Consider the following 22,673-nt stretch of genomic DNA (forward strand, 5'->3'; position numbering starts at 1 on the left):
CACAGCTTCTCGAGCAACAATGCGAGAAACTAATCCCTTATCTACTATGTGATAGGTCTGAGAGCTCCTCTCTAGCTATGTGCCACATGGCAGCAATGTAATACCAAGAGGGTAATGCACAAGCCATAGCAAGACATGATGAGGGTATATATTTATAGAGAGAGGGTTTGGAAGAGAAAGAGAGAGAAGACACGACAAAGGGCAGAAAAGTTTTGAAAGCGGGAACCGGCAAAAAAGAAAGAAAAACTTTGAAAAACTAGCGGGTGTTTTACGTTTCTCTACGCTCCATCACTGCCACACCTAGCTCCTGTCAGTTTGCGACTGGCTATCGAGCTGCTGCCTCTGCATATGCCATGGCTTCTCGGCACGAGAAGGAGAAAGGCGTGAACGTTCAAGTCCTTCTACGATGCAGGTTTCCTCTCCCTTCCTCTCCTTCTCTCTTGATTACGGTTTTTGGCTTGTTCCTGCAGTCTCCTCTGTGCGTGTGTTCTCTTAACTTGCTCATCGCTTTCTCATTTTTCCTCCTTTCTTGCCTCTTAGCTTCTGTTTCTTCTTTTTCTTCTCCTCCTTCATTCTCAGCTCCTGTTTTCTTCGTTTCCTTCCTCTCTACAGACCCTTCAACGATGATGAGCTGCTGTCCAACGCCCCCCAGGTCATCACCTGCCATGGCCTCCAGCGTGAGGTTTCAGTCTCCCAGAACATCGCAGGCAAGCAGCATGACCGAACCTTCACATTTGATAAGGTGAGGTCCTTTTGTTCATATCCCTGTCCTAACTGTGCTGGAACTCAGTGAAGTTGAGATTCGTAGTCCTCATGCATGACTACGCCATACATAACCATGCAGGCAGCATGAACCATCTCAAATGTCTTTCTACATGTTGAATCAATCACTCATGGCATTCTGCACGGCAGGTTTTTGGTCCGCAGTCACAGCAAAAAGATTTATACGATCAAGCAATAGTTCCGATTGTGAATGAAGTCCTGGAAGGGTTCAACTGCACCATTTTTGCATATGGACAGACTGGGACAGGGAAGACTTACACCATGGAAGGTGCAGGCAAGAAGGCTGGTGTATGACTCAGTTCACTTCAGACTCTTAGTCCAATGATACTGTGTCGATGTTCCTTGAATCAGTTCTTGCTCTGCGAGCTCTGTTTGGCAATAAAAGAATCTAACTCAAATGTAGCCTTTTTCTCTCTCTTGGTTTTTTTATCTTTGCTGTTTTCAAACACTTACTGTCCCTCAGAATGCGGAGCTTCCACCTGATGCGGGTGTGATTCCTAGAGCCATCAAACAGATTTTCGATACTCTGGAGGTTCAGAATACAGAGTACTCTGTAAAGGTCACCTTTTTGGAGCTGTATAATGAGGAAACTACTGATTTGCTGGTACCAGAGGACATCTGCAAAGTCCAGGATGACAAGAGAAGGCCTTTGTTACTCATGGAAGATGGAAAGGGGGGCGTGATTGTTCGTGGTTTGGAGGAGGTGATTGTCACGAACTCCACTGAGATCTTCAACTTGCTTGATAGGGGTTCAGCCAAGAGGCGCACTGCCGAGACACTTCTGAACAAGCAGTCGAGGTACTCCTAGCACATTATTCACTCAATTTTATGCTTTCAGATGTATCCCAGTTATATTGTCATCCTCCATGGTACTCATTGTGTGTGTTACATAGCGTAAGACTTTCACTCCTTGGAGTTCCTTATGATGTGCATTTCATATTTTTTTCAGCCGATCACACTCGATCTTCTCGATAACCATTCACATCAAGGAAGCAACAGCAGAAGGGGAAGAGTTGATGAAATGTGGAAAACTTAATCTGGTTGACCTTGCTGGTTCTGAAAACATCTGCCGTTCTGGTGCTAGAGAGGTTGGCACGTTGCTTTCCCCTTGATGCGTACATGTATGCCATGTGTTTTGCATGCATGCGTGCATAGTTACCAACCATGAATAAACTACAAAGCGTGCCTGCCTGGAGGTCAGGTTTCTTAAACGTTTCGAGGGAGGGGTTTCAGCTGTACATGCATTCTTTAATGTGCCTGAGTGCAGTACAAAACATATAAGGTTTAAAATAGGCATCGTTCTAACTTGAAACGATGAGTAGACTGAAATTTTTCCAAAAACTCAATAAATAGACTCTCAAAATTCAATGCGGAAGAAAAGTTAATTAAAAAAAGTTTTCGAATGGATGAAATGTTTCATTGCCTATACATAATCACACACGCATACAACCATAGTGCATGCATATACTTCATAGCTACATACATGCATGCGTGCGTGTGACATACATACCTCATTACATACAGACACAGGCATACAATCATCCAACAACCTTGCGTATATAACATCCATACAGTGAGTATGTGTGCGTGTGAGTGGCTCCCCGCTCATGGCTTATGGCTCAGTAAGAGGATTGGTGTTTTGATTCCTGTAGGGTCGAGCAAGAGAAGCAGGCGAAATCAATAAGAGCCTGCTCACACTAGGTCGTGTAATAACGAGCCTGGTGGAACATCTTGGTCATGTTCCGTACAGGTGCTACATGCATTTGGTTTTGTTGAAACATTATCTTCCATCTGCTTAGCTCAGGATGGTCCCTAACATATTTGGGTGTTTTTATGTTGAAAGGGATAGTAAGTTGACAAGGCTATTGAGAGACTCTCTTGGTGGAAGAACCAAAACTTGCATAATTGCAACTGTCTCTCCATCTGTTCATTGTCTTGAAGAAACTATGAGTACTTTGGACTATGCTCAACGAGCTAAGAGCATTAAGAACAAGCCAGAGGTGTGGATCTTCTGTGATATGCTGTCTGTTTTGTCTGTCTTTGCCGTGGAGTTTATGACTCCTTAGCTTGACTGTTTCAGGTAAACCAAAAACTGATGAAGACAACTCTCATCAAAGAGCTTTATGGTGAGATTGAGCGACTCAAGGCAGGTAAACACAGTTATCTAAGCCCAGACATCCTCTTTCATTTCTTTGTCTGTTAAGTCATCAGTTTGAGGCTTTCTTAGATGATGATCTGCAAACTAAACGGACAAATGCAATCTTCAAAAAAATTACGGAGCTTCTGGGGGGGGGGAATCTACTTGCAGAGTTACATGCTGCGCGTGAAAAAAATGGGGTCTACATTCCTCGGGATCGCTTCTATCAAGAGGAAGCAGAAAGAAAGGTTTCACTTGATTTGTTTTGCCAACTCTTTATGACATACTCTCTCCGAGGGTGGGTCCTTACAGTCCTATTTTGAGCAGGCCATGGCTGTAAAGATTGAGCGTGTGGAGGATGATTTGGAATCCACCCGTAAGGTGGGATTTTTTTTTTCAAAATAATTAATATCATGCAAACTATGTGGTCCATCACTGCCATGAGGTGGGGTTCACATGTTTGTACATTCATATGTTTGGCAAGGGGATGTGCTACCCATGCATGCCAAATCAGAATCTGGCATGTCTGCAACCAATATTGGAATCTGGAGGTGATCTTGTTTGTGAATGTTGCAGCTACTGGAGGAGATGCAATCACGATATGAGTTGGAGCATGAGCTCTGCAATGAAATCAGTGCTCAGTTAGAAGAAAAGCAGGTGTGGGGTACTGGACCTATTTCAAGTAGCTTTGTAGGAGTGTTCCAATCTCTCAGATATTTTGCTTGGAATCTTGGGGATAACCTGGATTATTCCCAACTTTGCAGAAGGATCTTGAAGGCACAAAACAGACCCTTATGGAAGCCAAGGAGGATATCAGACTAGCAAATGATAAGATCAATGAGAAGGAATTTATTATCATGAGTCAGCAGCAATCAGGTATCAGGAGCTGCATACATGATTATGCAGATTAGACTTAAGTGTAAACCTTTCTTAATCATGGGGTCTCATTGCTTCTATTGATGACCAGAAACTGCTCTACTTGAGAAGGCTGTCTTTGTACGCTCGAACTTTGAGCAAACTGTCGAAGATGTGACCGGTCTCTTCACAAAACTTGGTAAAGCTGCAACCATCTTTTCTGATTGTAGGCAAGTTTCTGTGTGGTTGAAATCTAGGTTAAATTGATGGGTTTTCTTGTGGCTGTGAAGAGAGGAAGAAGCAAGTTGAAGCTGGGAACATCAAGGTTGTCCAAAACTTCCAGTCCGAGCTTACCAAATGCTTGGACATCCTCCGTAAGGATGTGTCTACTTCCATAAAACACCAGCAAGAACACCTTGTGTCTTTCGAGGAACAGATCCAAGCATTCATGTCTTCCAAAATAAGTGTATGTATCCATTTTACCTGATGATTAAGGCATGGATCTTTGAGAGGGAAGTGATGGATAGACCTCAAGGCTCAAAGTGAAGGGTTTCTTGTATGCCATATCCTGTGATTTTAATGTCTCTAGTGCAGTCTGCAGAAGAACTGAAGAGGAAAGTGGAAGACTTGAAGCTTTTGTACTTTGCCCGTCTTCAAGGCCTGCATGAGTTGGCCCAATCTCAAGAAAACAGTGCAAACTTGATGCTTGACAAAGTGAATTGCACGACTTCTGATCATGCCATCATGCTTCAAAATGTAAGGGGCAACTTTGGGCTGAAATGTATATGTGCTTTTTCTCTTACAACTTTGTCACACCCTCACTCTTAGCCTTGACCTCTTGCTTTTCAAGTAGTTACTACGAGATGCTGTACTAGAGGCAGAATTGGTCCTGCGAGATCTAGAAAGTAAACTCTTGAAGCAGCAAAATGAAGTAGCAGCTTTTGCCCAGCAACAAAGAGAGGTACTTCAAAACAGTGTGAAGTTGGCCTATCCAGTTTTGTTAACATGGAAGATAGCAAGGATCCATAACGTTGAAGGGGAGTGTCGAACTCAATATCACGGTTTTTGAAAGCATGTAAAGAGCTTCTCTTCACCATTGTGCAGGGAGCACATAATAATATGATGGCTACCAAAGAGATCTCCAAAGCTACATTGGATGCTTTTGATCAACTTGGGAGACAAGCTGTTGAGCTAAGCCATTGCATTGATGAGACCAGCCTGGCTCAGGAAAATAGTTTGGCAGAGTTTGAGAAGACCTTTGAGGTACACTTTGCCACCTTATTCTTAGTGCATGGGGCAGGTCAAAACATGGCAAATGGTAGGATGCAAAATTTGAGAATTCAAATGCATGATGATCAAGGGGATGCTGATTGTGAGACGAGATTTGGTTTATAGGAACAGGCCAGACAAGAAGAGCAGCAAATGCTTCAAGACATTACTGCATTTTTTGCAAAGGCAAAAGCTCGCAAGTCTGCTTTGGTCGGTGCTCTCTTTTATCCTGTAGTTAATTTTTGTCTGCTTTGAGCATTTTAAGAATATATATAGGCTAGAAAATATAGCATTTTTGTGCAGTTTAACTGTTTTACTGATTCCTTTCATGCTTAAAGGTACATGCTACGGTGTCTAGTCTAAGAGGGCAGGCTGCATCAGAAAGATATGTCTTACAAGATGGCATGAAAAGGGTAAAAAATCTGGCATGTGAGACACAAAACCAATGGGAGTCCTTCTTGAGTCACACTGAAGCCATTAATGCTGAAGAGTGTGGACAGCTGGCAGCAAGACATTGCCAGATGGAAGCACTTGTACAAAACTGGTATGCATGTATTGATATTTTGTCTGGTTTTTTCTTTCTTTGGTATACCGTGGAGGTGCATGCAGATAGATTACATCTTCGTCTTCTAAGGCAGTCTACAAGCCTCAAGGGCCAGAAAGTGATAGCAAAAATCTTTCCATAGTTTGCAAATGCGTTTCAAAAATGTGTCATAAGCTTCAAACCTAAAGGAAACATTTCATACAAGCCACGTGGTATTCATCATGGACATTGTAACATGCGGAAGCCTTGGGGGAGATTGGTAACTTCAATGCTCAGAAATATCAGCATACTTTTCGTGACGGAATTAACGCACAAAAATTGAATGAAGATGTGAAAAAAAGAGAGGGAGAGAGGAGAGGACACAGTATTGGGTCTTGAATACCCTCTGTAGGGCCCTCACCATGAACGGTGTATTTGCTTTATTAGAATGATGTAAATCTGAAAAGAAAATACAGGAAACTTGACCTTCCTTGGCGGTTGAGATAACTCTTGACTTGCAGTCCTTCACCCCTTTGCGTTAGCAACTTCTGGCTGTCCTGGCCCTTGTTTGCCTTAGCTGTTGGTGAATGATGAGATGAGAGGGAGACACAGCGCGGACTGGCATTGTTTCATGTGCAGGACAGTGCACACTTGACCTCGGACTCATGTGCAGGACAATGCACACTTGGCCTCGGACGATTGGGATGGATCCTTGGTTGACTTGTTCCGGATTGGTGGGCTCACATGGGACCAATTTACCATCCCAGGTCTTGCACCTTCTATACAGATATGTCTACATTGCATCCAAGTGTGGGATGCACGTGATGTCTCCTTCTGCTTAACTTGACGGAAGCTGCATAGTCTCCAAATAATCTGTGAATAACGCCGAATAGTCCTCGAAAAACTCTTTGTCAAGCCATACCGCTTTGTCGGTCCCTTTGTCTTGAAACTTCGTGAGGAACTGTCTTTGTCTTCGGTCGGAGCCATGCTTGAAACGGTGCAGAAGTATCTGTTCTGGAACCATAACTTCTGCTTCATCAATAATATCTGGTTCCGCCTTGTCTTTAACTTTTGAAGGGATCGGACTTGCATATGGCTTTAACCAACTAACGTGAAACACATCGTGCATAGTCCAACTTGGAGGTAGCTTTAACTGCATAGATACCTCATTAATCTTCTTTTGGATGAGAAAAGGTCCGAAGCTCTTGAAAGATAACTTTGGGCATCGTTTGTCCACCTATTTCAACCATTGCTTCATAATCCGAAGATAAATCCAATCCCCTTCTGAAAACTTCATATCCCTTCGATCTTTATTAGCTTGTCGAGTGTAGGTCTCTTGTGCTTCAGTCAACTTGTCTTTTACTGACTCTAAAATCTCTTGGTAAGACTTTGTCACTCTGTTCGCTTGAGGTACTGAAGACGAGGTCTTGGTCAAAAACGATTGGAAAGGTAACGTTGCCTCATATGGAGTCCTACCAATAGTTGAACAAAAAGAATCATTCAAAACGGCTTGAACTAAAGGTAAATAAGGTTTTCACTTACCTTGTTGATCGTGGACATAACACTTTAGCACATCAAAGGCCAACTGGTTGTATATCTCTATTTGGCCGTCCGTCTGTGGGTAGAATGCACTGGAAAAATTTAATTTAGTATTAAAGTTATCAAACAATGCCCTCCAAAAATGACTGGTAAACTTGGCATCTTGGTTAGACAATATGGTCCCAGGAATCCCGTCAATCGGGTACCAATGCCGAATGAACAACTGGGCAACATCCTTGGCGGTCACATTGGCCCTGCGGTAAGAAATAAGCATAACAAATTTGCTAAATCTATCAACAATGGTTAAGCACTTAGTATTATGCTTACTCGGATTGGGAGATAGATTCGTGGACGAAGTCCATTGAAATATCTTGGAAAGGATCCTCAGGAATTGGCAAGGGTTGTAATAACCCTATCTTCTTTTTGCGAGGAGCTTTCACCTTTTGATAAATATCACAACGTTGTACATATATAAACACATCTCACCTCATCTTTGGCCAATAATATTGCCGTTCTAATTTCTCCATAGTTGAATTCATGTCCCTATGACCACCAATAATGGCGTCATGGACATCATGGAGAAGAGTTGCCTTGAATGACTTTATGACATACAGTCGGCCTTTGTAGAAAAGCCAACCATCGCGTATCAAAGGTCGAGCCTAGTGGTCTGAATCGAAGTCACTTGTCTCTTCTTGCTTAAAGCATCGGCCATTGGATTGGCCTTTCTTGGAAAGTACTCAATCATACCACCGAATTGTTGGAATATCTGACTCCAACGGTGTTGTCGATCACTTCACTGTGTACTTGGCATTGTTTGAATCCAGCGTAATGTTTGATGGTCAGTGCGAACCTCAAAGTCACAACCATAAAGAAAATGTTTCAATGTTTCAAGGCTTGTATAATTGCAAGGAGTTCACGATCGTAGACTGAGTAATTTTTTTTCGCGGACAGTAACTTACGAGACATGTAAGCTACTGGATGACCATTCTGTTGTAACACACCTCCAATTACGATGTTACTTATATCGGTGATCACTTGAAATGGCTCGTCCCACAAGGTAAGTGCTGAACAAGGTGCTTCTGATAAAGCCACCTTGAGGTTCTTGAATGCTTCCAACGCTGATGGAGTCATTCAAATCCGTTGTCTTGTCTTCACTCTCTTTAGCAGATCGGTGAGATCCGCCGAGGTCAAAAAACTTGTCTATGTGGGTGGAGTATGCTTGGCATATACCCACAAAGGATCTGATGTCATAGGTTGTCTGAGGTATTTCCCAATTGATAATCTCGGTCACTTTAGTTGGATCAAATCGAATGCTTTCTGCACTAATTGTGTATCCCAAGTAATGTATCTGGAATAAATAAAATTTTGACTTCTTTTCATTGACGTAGAGCTCGTTGCTCTCTAGCAACTTAAGGACTTTCTCCACATCAATGTCATGTTGCTTAACTGTAGTTAGTACGGAAGGTTGTCTTGGGGATGTCTCTCCACAATCATCACTTGGTGGTACCTACTCTTCAAATCAAGTTTCGAGAACACCTTTGCTCCATTCAGTCTCTCGAGAATATAATCTATTCGAGGCATCGGGAATCTACTCTTGATAGTCAACTTATTGAGTGCACGATAATCGACACACAAATGGGAAGACCCATCTTTCTTCTTGACAAATAAGATTGGGGTTGCAAATGGCGACACGCTAGGGCGGATGAAGCCAGATTGCAACAATTCTTGGAGTTGGCGGTCCAACTCCGATTTCATAGCCTTGGAAAGGCGATACAGAAACTTGCTCGAGGGATCAGTTGCTAATAATTTTGTCCTAGGTCAAACCTTATCCACTAACGTAGCTTCTTGTGGTGAAGACATATCCATTAACATGTCCTCCTGTGGTGCCTCTTGCCGAAGAAACCAACAAAACTGCTCAAGAAATTGAACAGTCCCCAAACAACTCCATTGAAGTGCCCGTTGCTTTGCAGCTGCCAGTTAATTGTATTCCCAAAGCAGAGCCTTGAACGCACTCCATGAAGCAAGTAATTATTGGGCTATTTTTACTCCGCCATAAGAACTGGTCATACTCTATGGCCTGAGCAATTCCTGGCTTATAACAACCCACACTCATATGTTGCTGGTGACGACTGTCCCAAAAGTGCCTATAGTTACTCGTGATACACCTCCTGATTGTAGGCATGGTGGCATAGGGATCATATGATTGTTCCTCATGCCGGCTATTGTGGTGACATTAATGTTGACTTTTGGTGTGGCTCACCCGTTATGCTACATGATCTGCTTTTTGTTCTTGTAGGAGTGCTGCTTGTGCATGGACATAAGCTGTTGTCGTCAGCTCCTGTTGTGAACTAGACAAATCTGACAGCAAATGGTTCAAAGTCACTGGCTCTGTGCTGACCTGGGCTCTTTTGTAAAAGTATTTGAGGATTGTGAGTGTGATCCCCATGTATGTCTCATGATTTTTTGTGTGTGTCTGTCTTATGTAAATATAGGGCCACCCTTATGGAAATCTCTCTCGAAGCTCATAGTATGCTGGGCATTGCAAGCTGGCACGATGTTCCATCTCTATCTCATGCACACCACAGATTGGGTGTATTCATAGTTCCCCATCCACCTTTGTTGTTTCAATGTGATGGGGCCGTAAGCTGTCCCATTGAGATTCTGAGTACCGTGACATCTGTGTGCCCAAAGAAGTTGGCATCTGAATGATGCCATCCTTAGTTACTGTGAGAAAGTGGTTATGGGGTAGATGGCCATTCTGGATGGAAGCATCTCCAGCTCAATCCATGCCTTCTGGATTCATTATCTCTATTAACATTGTTCATTTCACTTGGAATTGTTTTCTGGGACACTCCATTATATTGTACGTACCCAGGCCTCTGGATAAATCCATCTGTAATAATATGTAGGAAATGATCCTGATAGAAATTGCAAGAACACTATTTATATGTACATTTGTTTACAAATGTTGTTTATAAATGATTAATGTTATCTCAAAGTTCAGAATTTCTACCTAAACTTGAAGGAATCTAGTCAAAGTACACAGCTATCCTGCAAGCTAGGAGTATTTGCATGGACATGACTCGGTCCTCTATTTTTTAAAAACTATTTTGCAGTATGGGGGGGACAAATGAGGCTTCAAAGCAATGGGAAAAGGCTCAATCCTCACTAGAACAGTGCACTAAAAGTCAAATCCCAGTGATGGAATCAATTGTCAGGTCTGTATTCAAATCCCAGAACTTCAAGAGCTTGCTGTTTATACTTAATTTCAAAGCCTGCTAAGCTGATTAATGTTTGGCTGTGTTTGTAACTGTGGTATACATGAGAGACTGCAGGGAGGCAAAGGAGATCAATGCTAAATTAAGAACCGACTTCAAGCATGCAAGCTTGGCAGCTGACGAGGAAGTAAAGGCATGCAGTGCTTCTTTAAGTGCACACATGCAAGGTGGTCTTTTTGATATATATGCTCTTCAAGTCAAATGTAAGATTTCACATCTCATGTCTGACACCAGTAATGTGCCTGCAGGCACAGCCAATCTTGACAATGAAGCTGAGCATGGTCTACAGTGTAATATCTCGAACCAGTTGCAGGTGCTTGCTGCCCTTCGGAGCTGCCACCACACCAAAGTGGAAGAGATGCAAAGATTTTCGGCTCGTTGCTTTGAGGACATCAAGGTAAGTTGCTTAGTGTACTCTCTGCTAATCTTCATATTAAATTAAGAATTACCTTAGCTAGTTTAGATTATAGATCCTATCTTTTCTTTTTGAAAGACTGAATAGCTTCTTGATGGCTCCCTCTCAGGAGGACCACCCCACTACCTTGACACCCAAGAGGCGAGAAATCCATGTTCCCAGCAAGGCCTCCATAGAGGAGCTACGTGCTCCCCAAGCAGAGATCATGCTTAGGAAATACAAGGAGAAGTTGGGCATTGGTACTAAAGAAGAGAATGCAGTCATGGACCAGGAAAATCTCTCCACGAGCAAGCCTTCACTGCTCAATGAAGCTCCCGTAACACGAATACCTCTTGCTAGGATCAACTAAGAAGACCAGACAAGCAATCGACAAGGTGATATGGCCCTACAGGTAATTATTACCTCCTTGTATTTTTAGTGATATTGGAATAACACATGTGAAGGATGATATACATTGACAATTATGGGACTCCACCTTAAATAACACATGTGAAGGATGATATACATTGACAATCATGGGACTCCACCTTAAATAAGGTTGAGTGATATGCTGGTGCTGCATCATGATGCATAGACCATGATGCTCCATCTCCAATGAAGTTAGGGATAGTATTGGAGTGGACCCCATGCCAATGCCCTCCACATTGAACGAGTATGATGCTCTTATTTGTAGCAGTAATGAAACCCTGCATAGCACTAGTCTACCATCCCAGGAATCTCTGTAATCTTTGTTGATAGTCTTGTATATGTAAAGTAGTTTTATATGCTTGTTGCCTTGGCCAATGGGCTTGTTTTAAAAACTTCCAATTTGTTGAGGGCTTTCCACTAGTGAATATTCCTGCACATTTTTTGGCTTGCCTCGCAAAGCTGGGCTTTGTGAGAGTTTTTTGGGCAGAACTTTGGTTCTTTTTTTAAACCAATCCTTTACTCTACTTACCTCTACGTAGTGAGACTTGGGATGATCCAAGTTGAAAAGCACGACTAGATGAAATACATTAAAGGTTAAGTTTTCCATTTTTTTCGGGGTAATAAATCCCTTTTGTCTAGCTTACATCTATCACGGAAACTGAATGACTCACGAGTTTCATACCTCAAAATAAACAGATTACAAGAGCAAAAAAGCTTAAGTTGTCTTACACTTTGTTGGGGTAAAAAACTCGTAGTGTTCTCTCTCTCTCTCTCTCTCTCTCTCTGTGTGTGTGTGTGTGTGTGTGTGTGTCAACTGCAAGCTGGCCACTCGTGATCTCTTAACTTAGTAGCAAGTGATCTCTCTCTCTCTCTCTCTCTCTCTCAAATGCAAGCTGGCCACTCATGATCCCATAACTTAGTATCATTGTTGTCCTGCCATGTTCTTCATCATTTCCTCGAATTTCTTTGCACGAATATGCATGTTATACATGCAGTAGATGAAGAATGTTGATGTTGCCAAAGTGGCATGACATCACACTTCACAAGCTGGATTCTGGAGGAGAATGTATTGAGTTGCCTTCAAAGAGTTCAAAATCTGACCACTGGAAAGAAATAAAAAATGCCTTACTATGCTGGGCCTTTAAATTACCAAGCTTCAGATTTCTGAGCGCTCACAAGGCTTGCAACAATTCTTGAAGGAACCTGAGGAAAGAGTGATCCACGGGGTGCTTCTTGACTGGGGAGGGGGGTATGTGTGAGCACACCGAGTAACTTTGTTGATAGTGAGATAACTTGCCGGAATGATTGTCTTTATTATTTTTCAGTAATTGTCATTATCGGTTCCCAGTGCAGAGGGCAAGTGAGATTTTTTTTTTTTCGAAGGTACAGGAAATTTTAGTCACACACAGAGGTGGAGGTGGCCCGCCGGGATGAGGGCTGGCGAACCCATCATACATGCTTATAATCAACCCAAACCCATCATACATGCTTATAATCAACCCATCAAGGGTAGGTACCTAAGGAGGCCCCCAAGACTTGAACACAAGACCTTGGGAGTAGAGACCAAGGCTCTACCAGATGAGCTAGCACTCGTTGGTGCAAGTGAGATTTTTAAATCCTTAATAAAGCATTTGCTCGTGTAAGCTTTGATTTCATGTGTCTTACTTTGATCATGTTATGCAAGGTAGTGCAGCTCATCAAAGCCGTTGAGAGGTGAGATGAGAAGGTGCTTGCTTTTATGTGAATTTGAAGTGTGGATTTGTATACGCTTTAGTAGGTTCTTGAGTGTGCGTACACCCAAAAGGAGGTTCATGGGCGTGTACACCCACACACAATGTATCCTATCCTTTGAGATGCATGGCGATTGTACATGGATCCATTTCTATTCCTTCGATTCATTTGTTGGGCACCTCAACCTTATCCTTCGATTACCTTCTTGGGTGCCTCAACATTAATGGTCATATTGATCATTGTTCGTCGAAATTCAGACATCGAAACAAGGTTAACGTAGAAGACACGAGGAAAGACTTTTATTTCATGCGGATTGTTTCATGGAACATTTAGGGTTTAAGGGTGGGCCTTAGTGCATTCATAGATGAGGTGTCCTACGAGGCGAGGCGAGGCGAGCTTAAGAGAGCCATAGTTGGGGGACCCATAGACATTTTATTCCTCCAGGAGCATTACCTCTCAGAGGGGAGCACCCGTAGATGTAGGAAGATTCTTCTAGGCAAGAGTCACACTTTTGCTTTGGCCCCTCTGAGACGTAGGGGAGGGTTGTGTATCTTTGTCAGTGAGCAATGCAGTCGCGGCAGTGATTGGCTCAAGAGTCATTGCCTCGGGGTGTGCACAGTAGATTACAATTATGATTAGAGAGGATAGCGTTGGCTTCCTCAATGTTTATGCTTTGAAGGTTGCTGCAGGTAGAGTCCTCTTTTGGAGCTCAGTTCGGCAAGCCCTCCCTCATGTTGACTTTTCGGCGACTTTAACATGATAGAGGCAGCTGAGGACATACTTGGAGGTGACATGGTCATAGTTTCAGGAGCAGAGTATTCAGCTTGGGAGGAGATGATTCTTGCACTCGGGGGACAAAACCCTTGGGTGTAGTCCTAGGAGCCTTTGCTCTTCTTGAGATCGGATAGGAGGAGCACCGGTCCCAACCTCTCTAGACTAGACAGGTTTTAAGTTGATGAGTGGGCTTGTAGTCGAGGAGGTATGATTGGTATCTTGGTAGGCACTTCTTTTTTTGATCATGCCTCGGTTATTCTGTCCTTAGAGAACCCTTGGAGGCACGACATGCATGTGAGCTTGAGGATTATGGACAACCTCATTCAGGACTCCGAGATATGCGGGGATTTCTTTGAGATAGCCGTCTCCCCACAAGAGGAGAGACGATATTCGTAGGTTGCGTGGCTAGGATGGGCTATTGTTTTAGATCCCCCTCAGGTGAGAGCTATCGCCACAGACTTTTTTCGATCTCTCCTCACAGGTGTCCCAGTATCTCCACAGGTGGTGGACGCACGCGAGAGGGTTTGGCAGCATATGAGGGAGGTGGTTTCCCCTTCTCATTGGTCATTCTTATTGACACCATTTATTGTTGAAGAGTTGGCAAAGACATTGATGACACTTTCTAGGGGAAAATGCTCGAGGGCGGACGAGCTTCCAGTCTCTTTCTTTCTTCGCCATTGGGACCTCATGGAAGGTGGCCTTCGAGCTGCCTATAATGAGATTATGATCATAGGTGCCATGCCAGAGAGGCTCTCAGAGAGCTTGATTCTCTTGACTCACAAGGAGGGTGGTGACAAATAGGAAATCCGACAGTTGAGACCCATCACTCTTCTAGAGACAATCTATAAGATCTTGGCCAAGGCTATCAGCAAGAGACTTCAGTCTTTTCTCCTAGATTGGATCCACGACACTCAGACTAGCTTTGTTCAGGATTAGAGCATTCTGGACAACATCTTTATCTTTTGGAAGGCGACAGTTTTGGCCATAATGCGACAGTAGGACCTTATTGTGCTACTCCTAGACTTTGAGAAAGCTTATGATAGGGTGGATTGGAGCTTTTTGGAGGGCACAATGAGTTGGATGGGATTCCCCATAGAGTGGATTTGTGGAGTCTCGAGACTTTATTCAACCTCACATAGCCAAGTTCTCATTCATCACGGAGCTCGTGGAGTGACAGATTTCCTCACTCGATTAGACATGTCTGTCCTCTGGCACCTTACCTCCCTATTCGTCGTCGAGGCCCCCATGAGTAGTTTTCTCTCCGCCCAAGAGATCGGGATCCAAGGATTATGTCTTTCCCTCCATATGCAGGAGGAGTTGCTCGACTTAAAGTTTGTAGATGACACAACTGCTTTCCTTGCAAGAGATGTGGGGAATCTCTAGGGATTTGTGAAGACGATCGAGATTTTTTGTCATGCATCAAGAGCATAGACCAATTGGCACAAGTCGTGTGGTTTTTGGGTAAGCGTAGCACTTGCCTCGACTTGGTGAATAGTTGAGACTTTCCACAGTGGATCTCGAGGGGCACTCTAGTTCGTTATCTCGGTTGCCAAGTTGGCATAGATCTCTCTTGAGCAGCAGTTCGCTCCGTTTCTTTTGAGTATTTGGAAGAAGCTTCTATATTGAAGCTTGACGAGGCTCTCCCTAATAGGCAAGGTGGTGGTGGCGAACCATGTACTTGCCACCATGTGGTATTGTGACAACAAAAATTCATATCTTTTTTTCAAAATAATAATGAGGACACTTGTGGGACAATCTTGAAAGGCCCATAATGTGATGGAGAAGCTAGCCATGGAGATATGGAAATCGTGCTCCTATGTTTTTTCATCTCCCTTAAGCATTAGGCTCTCCTACTCTTGTAGTCCTCTCCAATTGGAAGGCTGAGATTACGCGAGCATTGATGGGAGAGAAGAATATGCCGCATAGCTATTAGGCTGAGGCTGTTTCTACAGCAATTTACATCATGAAATAGGACTCCAATTGCAACCATACATGATGTAACTCTAGAGGAGAGGTTTACTGTGGCAGAAACCTGATTTGTCTCATCTGAAAGTCTTTGGATGCATTGCATATGTGCATGTGCCAAATGAGTTGAGAACTAAGCTGGATCCAAAAGCTAAAAAATGTGTTTATTGGGTATTCCCTTGAGCAAAAGGGATACAGGTGTTATAACCCTGCTACATGTGAGTTGAGGGTAAGCAGGGATGTTGTTTTTGATGAGATGAGCAGCTGGTATGCTACTGAAAATGAAGCTGTTGGGGCTGATGTGAGTGGAAATGTGGTTGCACAGAATGCAAGTCACTGCAATCACAGTCTTTGAGTGGACCAAGAGAGTCCTCATCTAGTGGTTCAGCTGATAGACCATGGAGTGGTAGGCTGCGTCATAATACCAGTCCTACAAATGTGATTAGTACATCACATAAAGGGAAAGAGAAAGTGGTTGAGCCCCTTAGTATGCTTGACATTTTTGCAGGGCATTCTCATGTTGATGGAGAGTCTAGTGGCTCAGAGATGAGCCTTGATGAGGATCTTGGGATACTAGCTATGAGAACACTTGGTGTAAAGAAGGCTATGGAAGCCATGAATGTAAATCTGCGAAGATCTGGGAGAGTGAAGAATCCTGTGCAGAGGTTTACCTATGATGATTATGTGGCATATCACTATGTATACATGGCAAAAGTTGTATAGGTTATAGAGTCCACATGCATTGATGAGGCTATTGAAAATGTGTGTTGGGAGAAAGCTATGGATGAGGAGATGGATGCACTATATGGAAATGAGACTTGGGGTTTTAGTGCAATTGCCTAAAAGCAAGAAAGCCATTGGATGCAAGTGGGTGTACAAAGTAAAACATAACAGTGATGGAAGCATAAGCAGGTACAAGGCTAGATTGGTAGCCAAAGAATATGCGCAGATATATGGCATTGATTATGAGGAAACTTTCAACCCAGTTGCCAAGATGGAAACAGTGAGAGTTGTGATAGAAGTGGCTGCGTCAAAGTAATGCTCTTTACATCAGATGGATGTAAAGAATGCATTCTTGCATGGAAATTTGTAGAAAGAGGTGTATATGTTGTAGCCACCTGGTTGTGAGGATGTGAGTCACCTCGAGCATATTTGCAGGTTGAAGAAAGCCTTGTATGGCTTAAAACAAGCACCAAGAGCATGGTCTGACAAGATTTCTGAATATCTTGTCATTATTGGCTTTCATGTAGCCAATGCGGATTTCTCGTTGTATGTGTATGTGTGAGACACAGTGATAGAGGGGTTTTGCTTGTTGTCATCTATGTAGACTCATCATTACTGGGGAGATCATGATGCAGAGATCTTTGATATAAAGATCTTGCTTAGACAGAAGTTTGAGATGAAGGATCTCAGGGAGCTCAGATATTTCTTGGACATTGAGGTGATTAGGTCACCACATGGTATTGGATTACTGCAGAAGCAGTATGGCTTGGACATGTTGTCCAAGTATAGTATGACAGGTTGTAAGCCTATCTCAGTGCCATTGGATCAGAATGGCAAGTTGAGTGCAAATTCAGGAGAGATTTTGGAGGATCCTACTATGTATAGGTGCATGGTAGGAAGCTTGATCTACATGACGATCACCAGGCCAAATTTGAGCTATGTTGTTGGGTTGGTGAGTCAGTTTATGTAGGTTCCTCGGAAGCCGCATTTGGATGCATTGAGACGCATACTGAGGTATGTGAGGTCTACTTTGCATTGTGGACTATTTTATGAAACTGGGACAGAGATATGTGTACATGGATACACAGATGTTGATTGGGTTGGTAGTATCTCAGATAGAAGATCTACTAGTGGCTTCATGTTTTCTTTGGGGAGTGCTGCTGTAACTTGGAGCAACAAGAAGCAGCCTACGGTTGCTCTATCTAGTACAGAGGCGAGTATAGAGGTGCTGCTATGGCAGCATGTGAGGTAGCTTGGTTGAGAAAGCTACTTGCAAATTTGGGTCTATCAATGGATAGACAAGTTGTCATTTTCTGTGACAAAATTAGCAGTATATAGCTGGCCAGGAACCCAATTTTTCATGCTCGCACAAAGCATATATAGGTCCACTACCATTTTGTCAGAGAGAAGATTTTGGCACGAGATGTTGACCTTGTTTATGTCAGCACACAGGATTAGGTCGCTGACATCTTCACGAAAGCATTGGGTACAGAGAAGCTCCGCAGATTTAGGGCTTCACTTAGTGTACATGAGATAGAGTTGAGCTCGAGGGGGAGTGTTGAGATATCGAGCTCATTTAGTGAGGCGGTGGACACTGATGACCCACCTGGGGGATAGGCCCCACACTTACACCATTGGCATGGTTGGTGAGATCATGGGTGATATGCGGCCAGTGGGATGATAGGTTGTGTGATAGCCATTCTAGAGACTGGCATAGTTATAGTGCCAGCTCATTTAGTTGGGTTCACACTATAGAGAACCCTAGTATGTATTTGGTTGAGTACCTTTTCATATTGTGTACTCTTATCTTTGTATATGGTGTGTTGAGTGTTGTGTGAAGAAGAAGATTTTCAGCCTCTCACCTTGTGTGTTCTCTTTTAGGGTTTTGTGAGTGTGTGTGTGCTTGGAAGAGCTCAAGCTCTCTTCTCCCCTGCATCTTTTCACATGTCACGCGATCGTTGGAGCTCATCCATGTGATGAATGTGAGCTTGCCATGTGTATAATTGTTGGAGCCCACGTGTCATGATCGTTGGAGCCCACGTGTCACTCGTCTCATTTTTGTTGTTAATTCATGTTTCAAGTGCTACATTTTGCTCCTTTCCCATTGCAGCCCATCTGTCGTGTTTTTTCTCGCTCAACCAAACGGACTGATTAGAAGCCTTTATTACCATCTATGCATTCACACAGTAAGTTTCGTAATGCAATCTAATATTTTAATATGTATTGTTATTGCCTAGAAAATAATAAACATGTAGCTATTTGATTTCGAGACATGTTTCCAATTAACATGTGTTGAATGGAAGCCTCTGGAGAGCTTAAGTGGCACATTTTAAGCCATCCTTAAGGAAATTTCGCATATTCTATATCCTAAACAATCATCATCTTTTTTTAGCCAACAAGAATGGTTTGTTTGTCTACTTTTCATAATATAAAGTTCCATCTAAAGCAAGTTCATATGGAGAGCTTGAAGATCTACCCAGTCCTCTTTTGAATTCACTCAATTGGGAGATCCCATATACATAAACAATTTTAAGCTCTAAAACCAAAATTTCACAAGACATCGAGAAGGCAATGACTCCAGGAAGGATCTCAAGGAGAATAAGGATCTCATGGTTTGTTCCTCTTCATGTGTTTGTTGCTTGTTTCAGGTCCTTGGTGTTGCAAATAACAAAGACTATGTGGTTGAATGGAAGGTTGATTGAACAATATTTGGACTCTATTCTTGGAGACGTGGAAATCAAGGGAAATCTTTCATCTAGGTGACACTATAAGGTGCAAGCAAGTCCCAATTCATTATCCCTCTCCTACCAAATAGCCCGTCAATCCTTGGTTTTAGGGTATGATTATAGGTGGAGGCAAAGTCTTGGCAGTTGGATCCCCCTTGACTTTGAGGAAAATTGTCCAGAGTTTGAAATAGAGATCAAGGTTTCCCCTTTTCAAGAACCTAGACAGCTTGTTGTTGATTCTAACTGCACCTTAAAAGATATTAGAGATTCACTTGATTTTCTTGATTGTACAAACTCTGATTATAGTTTCAAGATCAATGATGATGCCATTGGAAAGAGGGTTGAAAAATCAACATCTTGTATCAAATGTATGCCCCCAAATATTGTAGCCTTTGAGCCATTATCAATGAGAAGAAATGAAGAGAATCGATAAATGCAGACACGTTTTTTTCTCAACTTCAAACAGTTAACTTTCATGAGAAGAAATGAATTGATAACCTCCCCAAAGAAGGTTATCTCATGAGGTGATATCCCACTAAATGACTATGATAGCCTCCCTAAAGGAGGTTTTCTCATGAGGTGATCTCCCACTAATTGACTATGATAACCTCTCCCAAGGAGGTAATCTCATGAGATGATCTCCCACTAAAACAATAAGTGATCTCCCACTAAAGCCAGCTTTCATGAGAGGAGGAGAAGAAACCAATTGACTATGACAGCCTCACAAGAAATTGGAAGAGTACCCCAACTCGGTATTAAAGAGATAGTGAGTGAAATAAGATTACGATCTTGTAAGGAAGGTATAGGCTAAAGTAGATCTAATAATCGGTGGTCGAGTACGAACCATTATCCTCATCTAGACCTATAGAGTTAACCCTAGAATAGTGAGGGAACCTCAAATCTTGCCAAAGACCTATAGAGTTAACCCTAGAATAGTGAGGGAACCTCAAATCCTGCCAAAGACCTCGACCAAACCTGTGACCATACTTGGAAGGCCTAAGAAAGAGCTAATTCTAGAGTCTCTAGCTCTAAAACTAATCCAAACAGACCCGATATTGCTTGATGTAGTTGATGAGGATGAAAGGCCAAAGTTTTTCCTCCAATGGGTTAACACAATATTATCTTTGAGGTGCTCACCGAGAAAACTCCCTTTTTTCTCCCTCACATAATTTGGCATACTTGGGTCGGCAGAATCACGAGTCATATGAATCTTTCCGAGCCTCATTGCGGCAATCCTTATATGATGCCTGCCATGAGGGTGATATGGATGCTTCTTGCATAGAGCTTTTCTTTTTATGTTTTCAATCTTTGGGATACTCTCCATTTCGGAGACCTCCCATCATGTAAATTTATGAGCATATAAATATACTGCACTGGATATTACCCAAAAAAAAAGTGTGTGTGTGCATTTGTGTGCTAGGAAAAACAAATGAGCAAATGAGAAACTCTCTAATATGTGTGTGTGTGTGTGTGTGTGTGTATGTGTGTGTGTTTATATATATATATATATATATATATATATAAAACTCATTCAATGAGCAAATGACTTGATGGTGATAACTAATTGTGAGCCCCAATGCATCTAGGCTTGTGGAAAAGAACGTTCCTTTTTAAAAGTTCAAAAATGTGAAACTCTCCTATACATACATATATATATATATACTCATTCAATGAGCAAATGACTTGATGGTGACAACTAATTATTTATGAGCCCCCCAATATCTCACCCAAGAGAGAAATAGTGAGTATTGAGACAAAGACCTCATAAATCTGCCAAAGAGCCAGAAATGTTTCCCAAATCTGTGACTCAGGAAACGGAGCCGAAGATAATATGAAATTCTCCTGAGGAGGATCCTAGAACACGGGCAGTGCCAAAGCAAATGAAGAACAGTCTCTGAAGGAGCCTAACATCTTAAACATGTGGATGGTGCAATGCGACGTTTAGCAAGTGTGACCCCCACTGACAATGTGCCTGTCATACATCTCCAAAGAAAAAGTCTTTGTTTCAATGGCATTTTACACTTCCATAACATCCTGAGATTCTTCCGCCACCACCACGAGAGGGGCTTCCTTATATGCCACAGAGAATTAGCATGTTGCTGAATCCATGGAGCAGGTTGAAGAAGCCTGTAAGCTTTGATGGAGGTTAAGGCGGGAAGAGGAACAGGATGAGTGCATGTAGCAGAGGGTTGCAATTGCCAATCTGTAAGCCTGTTTGTGTCAGCCTGAATAGGTAGAAAAGGATGTAATAAATTAGCAATTTTCTTCCATATAGATCTATGATGCATTCCCAATGCATAGGAAGCAGTGGCCTGAGGAAAAGATAAGACATAGCCCTGATCATCTACCACATCATGTATGTATCTAATTCCCAATTTCATGAGATTGTATGCCCGAACAGGTTCCTGTAAAGCAAGTGGAATGTCAAAGATGGCACTCCAATAAATACTTTCTTTCCTCATTGAGTTTGTCCCCGAGCAATTATCAGGAGCCCATTTGACCTTAGAAAGTACTTGTTTCCAGTCAAGTATCAGAGCAATAGAGAAAGGACAGCCATGTATCTTCCCTACAAATCTCCCAATGACAACCTCCCAATGATCAGTAATCCAATGACCATAAGCAGAAGTCCTCATGTTGACACACATGGATGCTAGCATACAAGTCCATGGCTTTTGTTGGCGGAAAAAAGTATGTGCAGCATAGTCGCCTTCCTTGCAAGTACATCTTGCAAGTACATGATATCTTGCAAGTACATCTTGCAAGTACATGATATCTTATATTGAGGACATTAAGTCCACCATGCATCCTAGGAGAGCACACCATTTCCATCTTCATCAGTCTCAATGCTTTCACAGCAGTTTTTGTCCTCCATAATATTATTCTGGCATTCATCTTGGAGATCAGAGAAAGAGTGCGTCCAAGAGCCATCTAGCTTCCTTACCCTTAGGCATGAGTTTTTCTTTCGAGTAGCATGCAAGCCCTGAAAAAAGGCTTTTGATGAGCAACCCTTATCCATGAGGGGCTTCATTCTTGCCCTAATCTGCCATTTGTGCAATTTCCTCTGATCATTAACAGTCAACTTAAACTGAGCATGTGAAAGGGAATCCTTTCCTGAATCAGAGAGAGGCCTTAACTGAGAAAATTCAGTCAATTGTTGTGCTGTTCTTTTTGCCCATTTAACCTCATTCCTCCATTCAGTCATATGCCAGTTGCCATACTCCCTAATGACATTCTGCATACGAGAGACAAAGCTGTCCCAAGCATAATTCATGTCCTCCTGGGCATGCAAAGGCAAGGGATGAATTGCAAGTCTGATCATTTGCTGGAAATAGTGATGTCGGAAATAAGCCTGATTAACATGCAATAATCTACTCGAGAGGGGTGGCAAATCATCCAGAGGCATGCCAAGTTGCAAATTCATCCACAATGGGGCATGATCTGACAAGCCCAATGAGAAATCTATAAAGAGATGAGGGCTAAAATCTACAAATTGTTGAGGGTAAAACAAATACCATCTGTCAAGCCTTGCCGAGTATGTAGTAAGTGC

General features: G+C 42.5%; 1 protein-coding gene across 2 annotated transcripts; it reads left to right on the forward strand.

The window, feature by feature from the left end:
• Positions 1–175: 175 nt before the first annotated feature.
• LOC147609995 (kinesin-like protein KIN-5C) lies at positions 176–19,185 on the forward strand. 2 transcript variants are annotated; one of them, XM_086787002.1, is made up of 24 exons: positions 176–412; positions 613–742; positions 913–1,071; positions 1,247–1,581; positions 1,733–1,871; positions 2,436–2,533; positions 2,627–2,783; positions 2,864–2,933; positions 3,092–3,168; positions 3,248–3,301; positions 3,497–3,577; positions 3,685–3,796; positions 3,888–3,974; positions 4,066–4,241; positions 4,370–4,531; positions 4,629–4,736; positions 4,880–5,038; positions 5,171–5,254; positions 5,383–5,588; positions 10,223–10,324; positions 10,442–10,551; positions 10,633–10,781; positions 10,909–11,190; positions 19,049–19,185. In XM_086787002.1, the coding sequence occupies exons 1-23, from the start codon at positions 354–356 to the stop codon at positions 11,146–11,148; spliced, it is 3,054 nt and encodes a 1,017-aa protein (XP_086643128.1). In that variant the 5' UTR covers positions 176–353; the 3' UTR covers positions 11,149–11,190; positions 19,049–19,185. The 2 variants fall into 2 exon arrangements, with proteins under 2 accessions (XP_086643128.1, XP_086643127.1); XM_086787001.1 differs by lacking the exon at positions 19,049–19,185 and having other exon boundaries at positions 10,909–11,719.
• Positions 19,186–22,673: the final 3,488 nt, after the last annotated feature.

This window comes from Cibotium barometz, chromosome 50 (genome assembly GCF_041138505.1).
Source record: "Cibotium barometz isolate CiBa-2024 chromosome 50, ASM4113850v1, whole genome shotgun sequence".
Taxonomy (NCBI): Eukaryota; Viridiplantae; Streptophyta; class Polypodiopsida; order Cyatheales; family Cibotiaceae; genus Cibotium; species Cibotium barometz.

Excerpts from the sequence above, each read along its gene's own strand:
- LOC147609995 (XM_086787002.1), top strand. The coding sequence starts at position 354 with ATGGCTTCTCGGCACGAGAAGGAGAAAGGCGTGAACGTTCAAGTCCTT. Across the intron at positions 3,169-3,247 it reads AAGAGGAAGCAGAAAGAAAG|GCCATGGCTGTAAAGATTGA; the intron begins GTTTCACTTGAT and ends TATTTTGAGCAG. Across the intron at positions 3,975-4,065 it reads CGGTCTCTTCACAAAACTTG|AGAGGAAGAAGCAAGTTGAA; the intron begins GTAAAGCTGCAA and ends GTGGCTGTGAAG.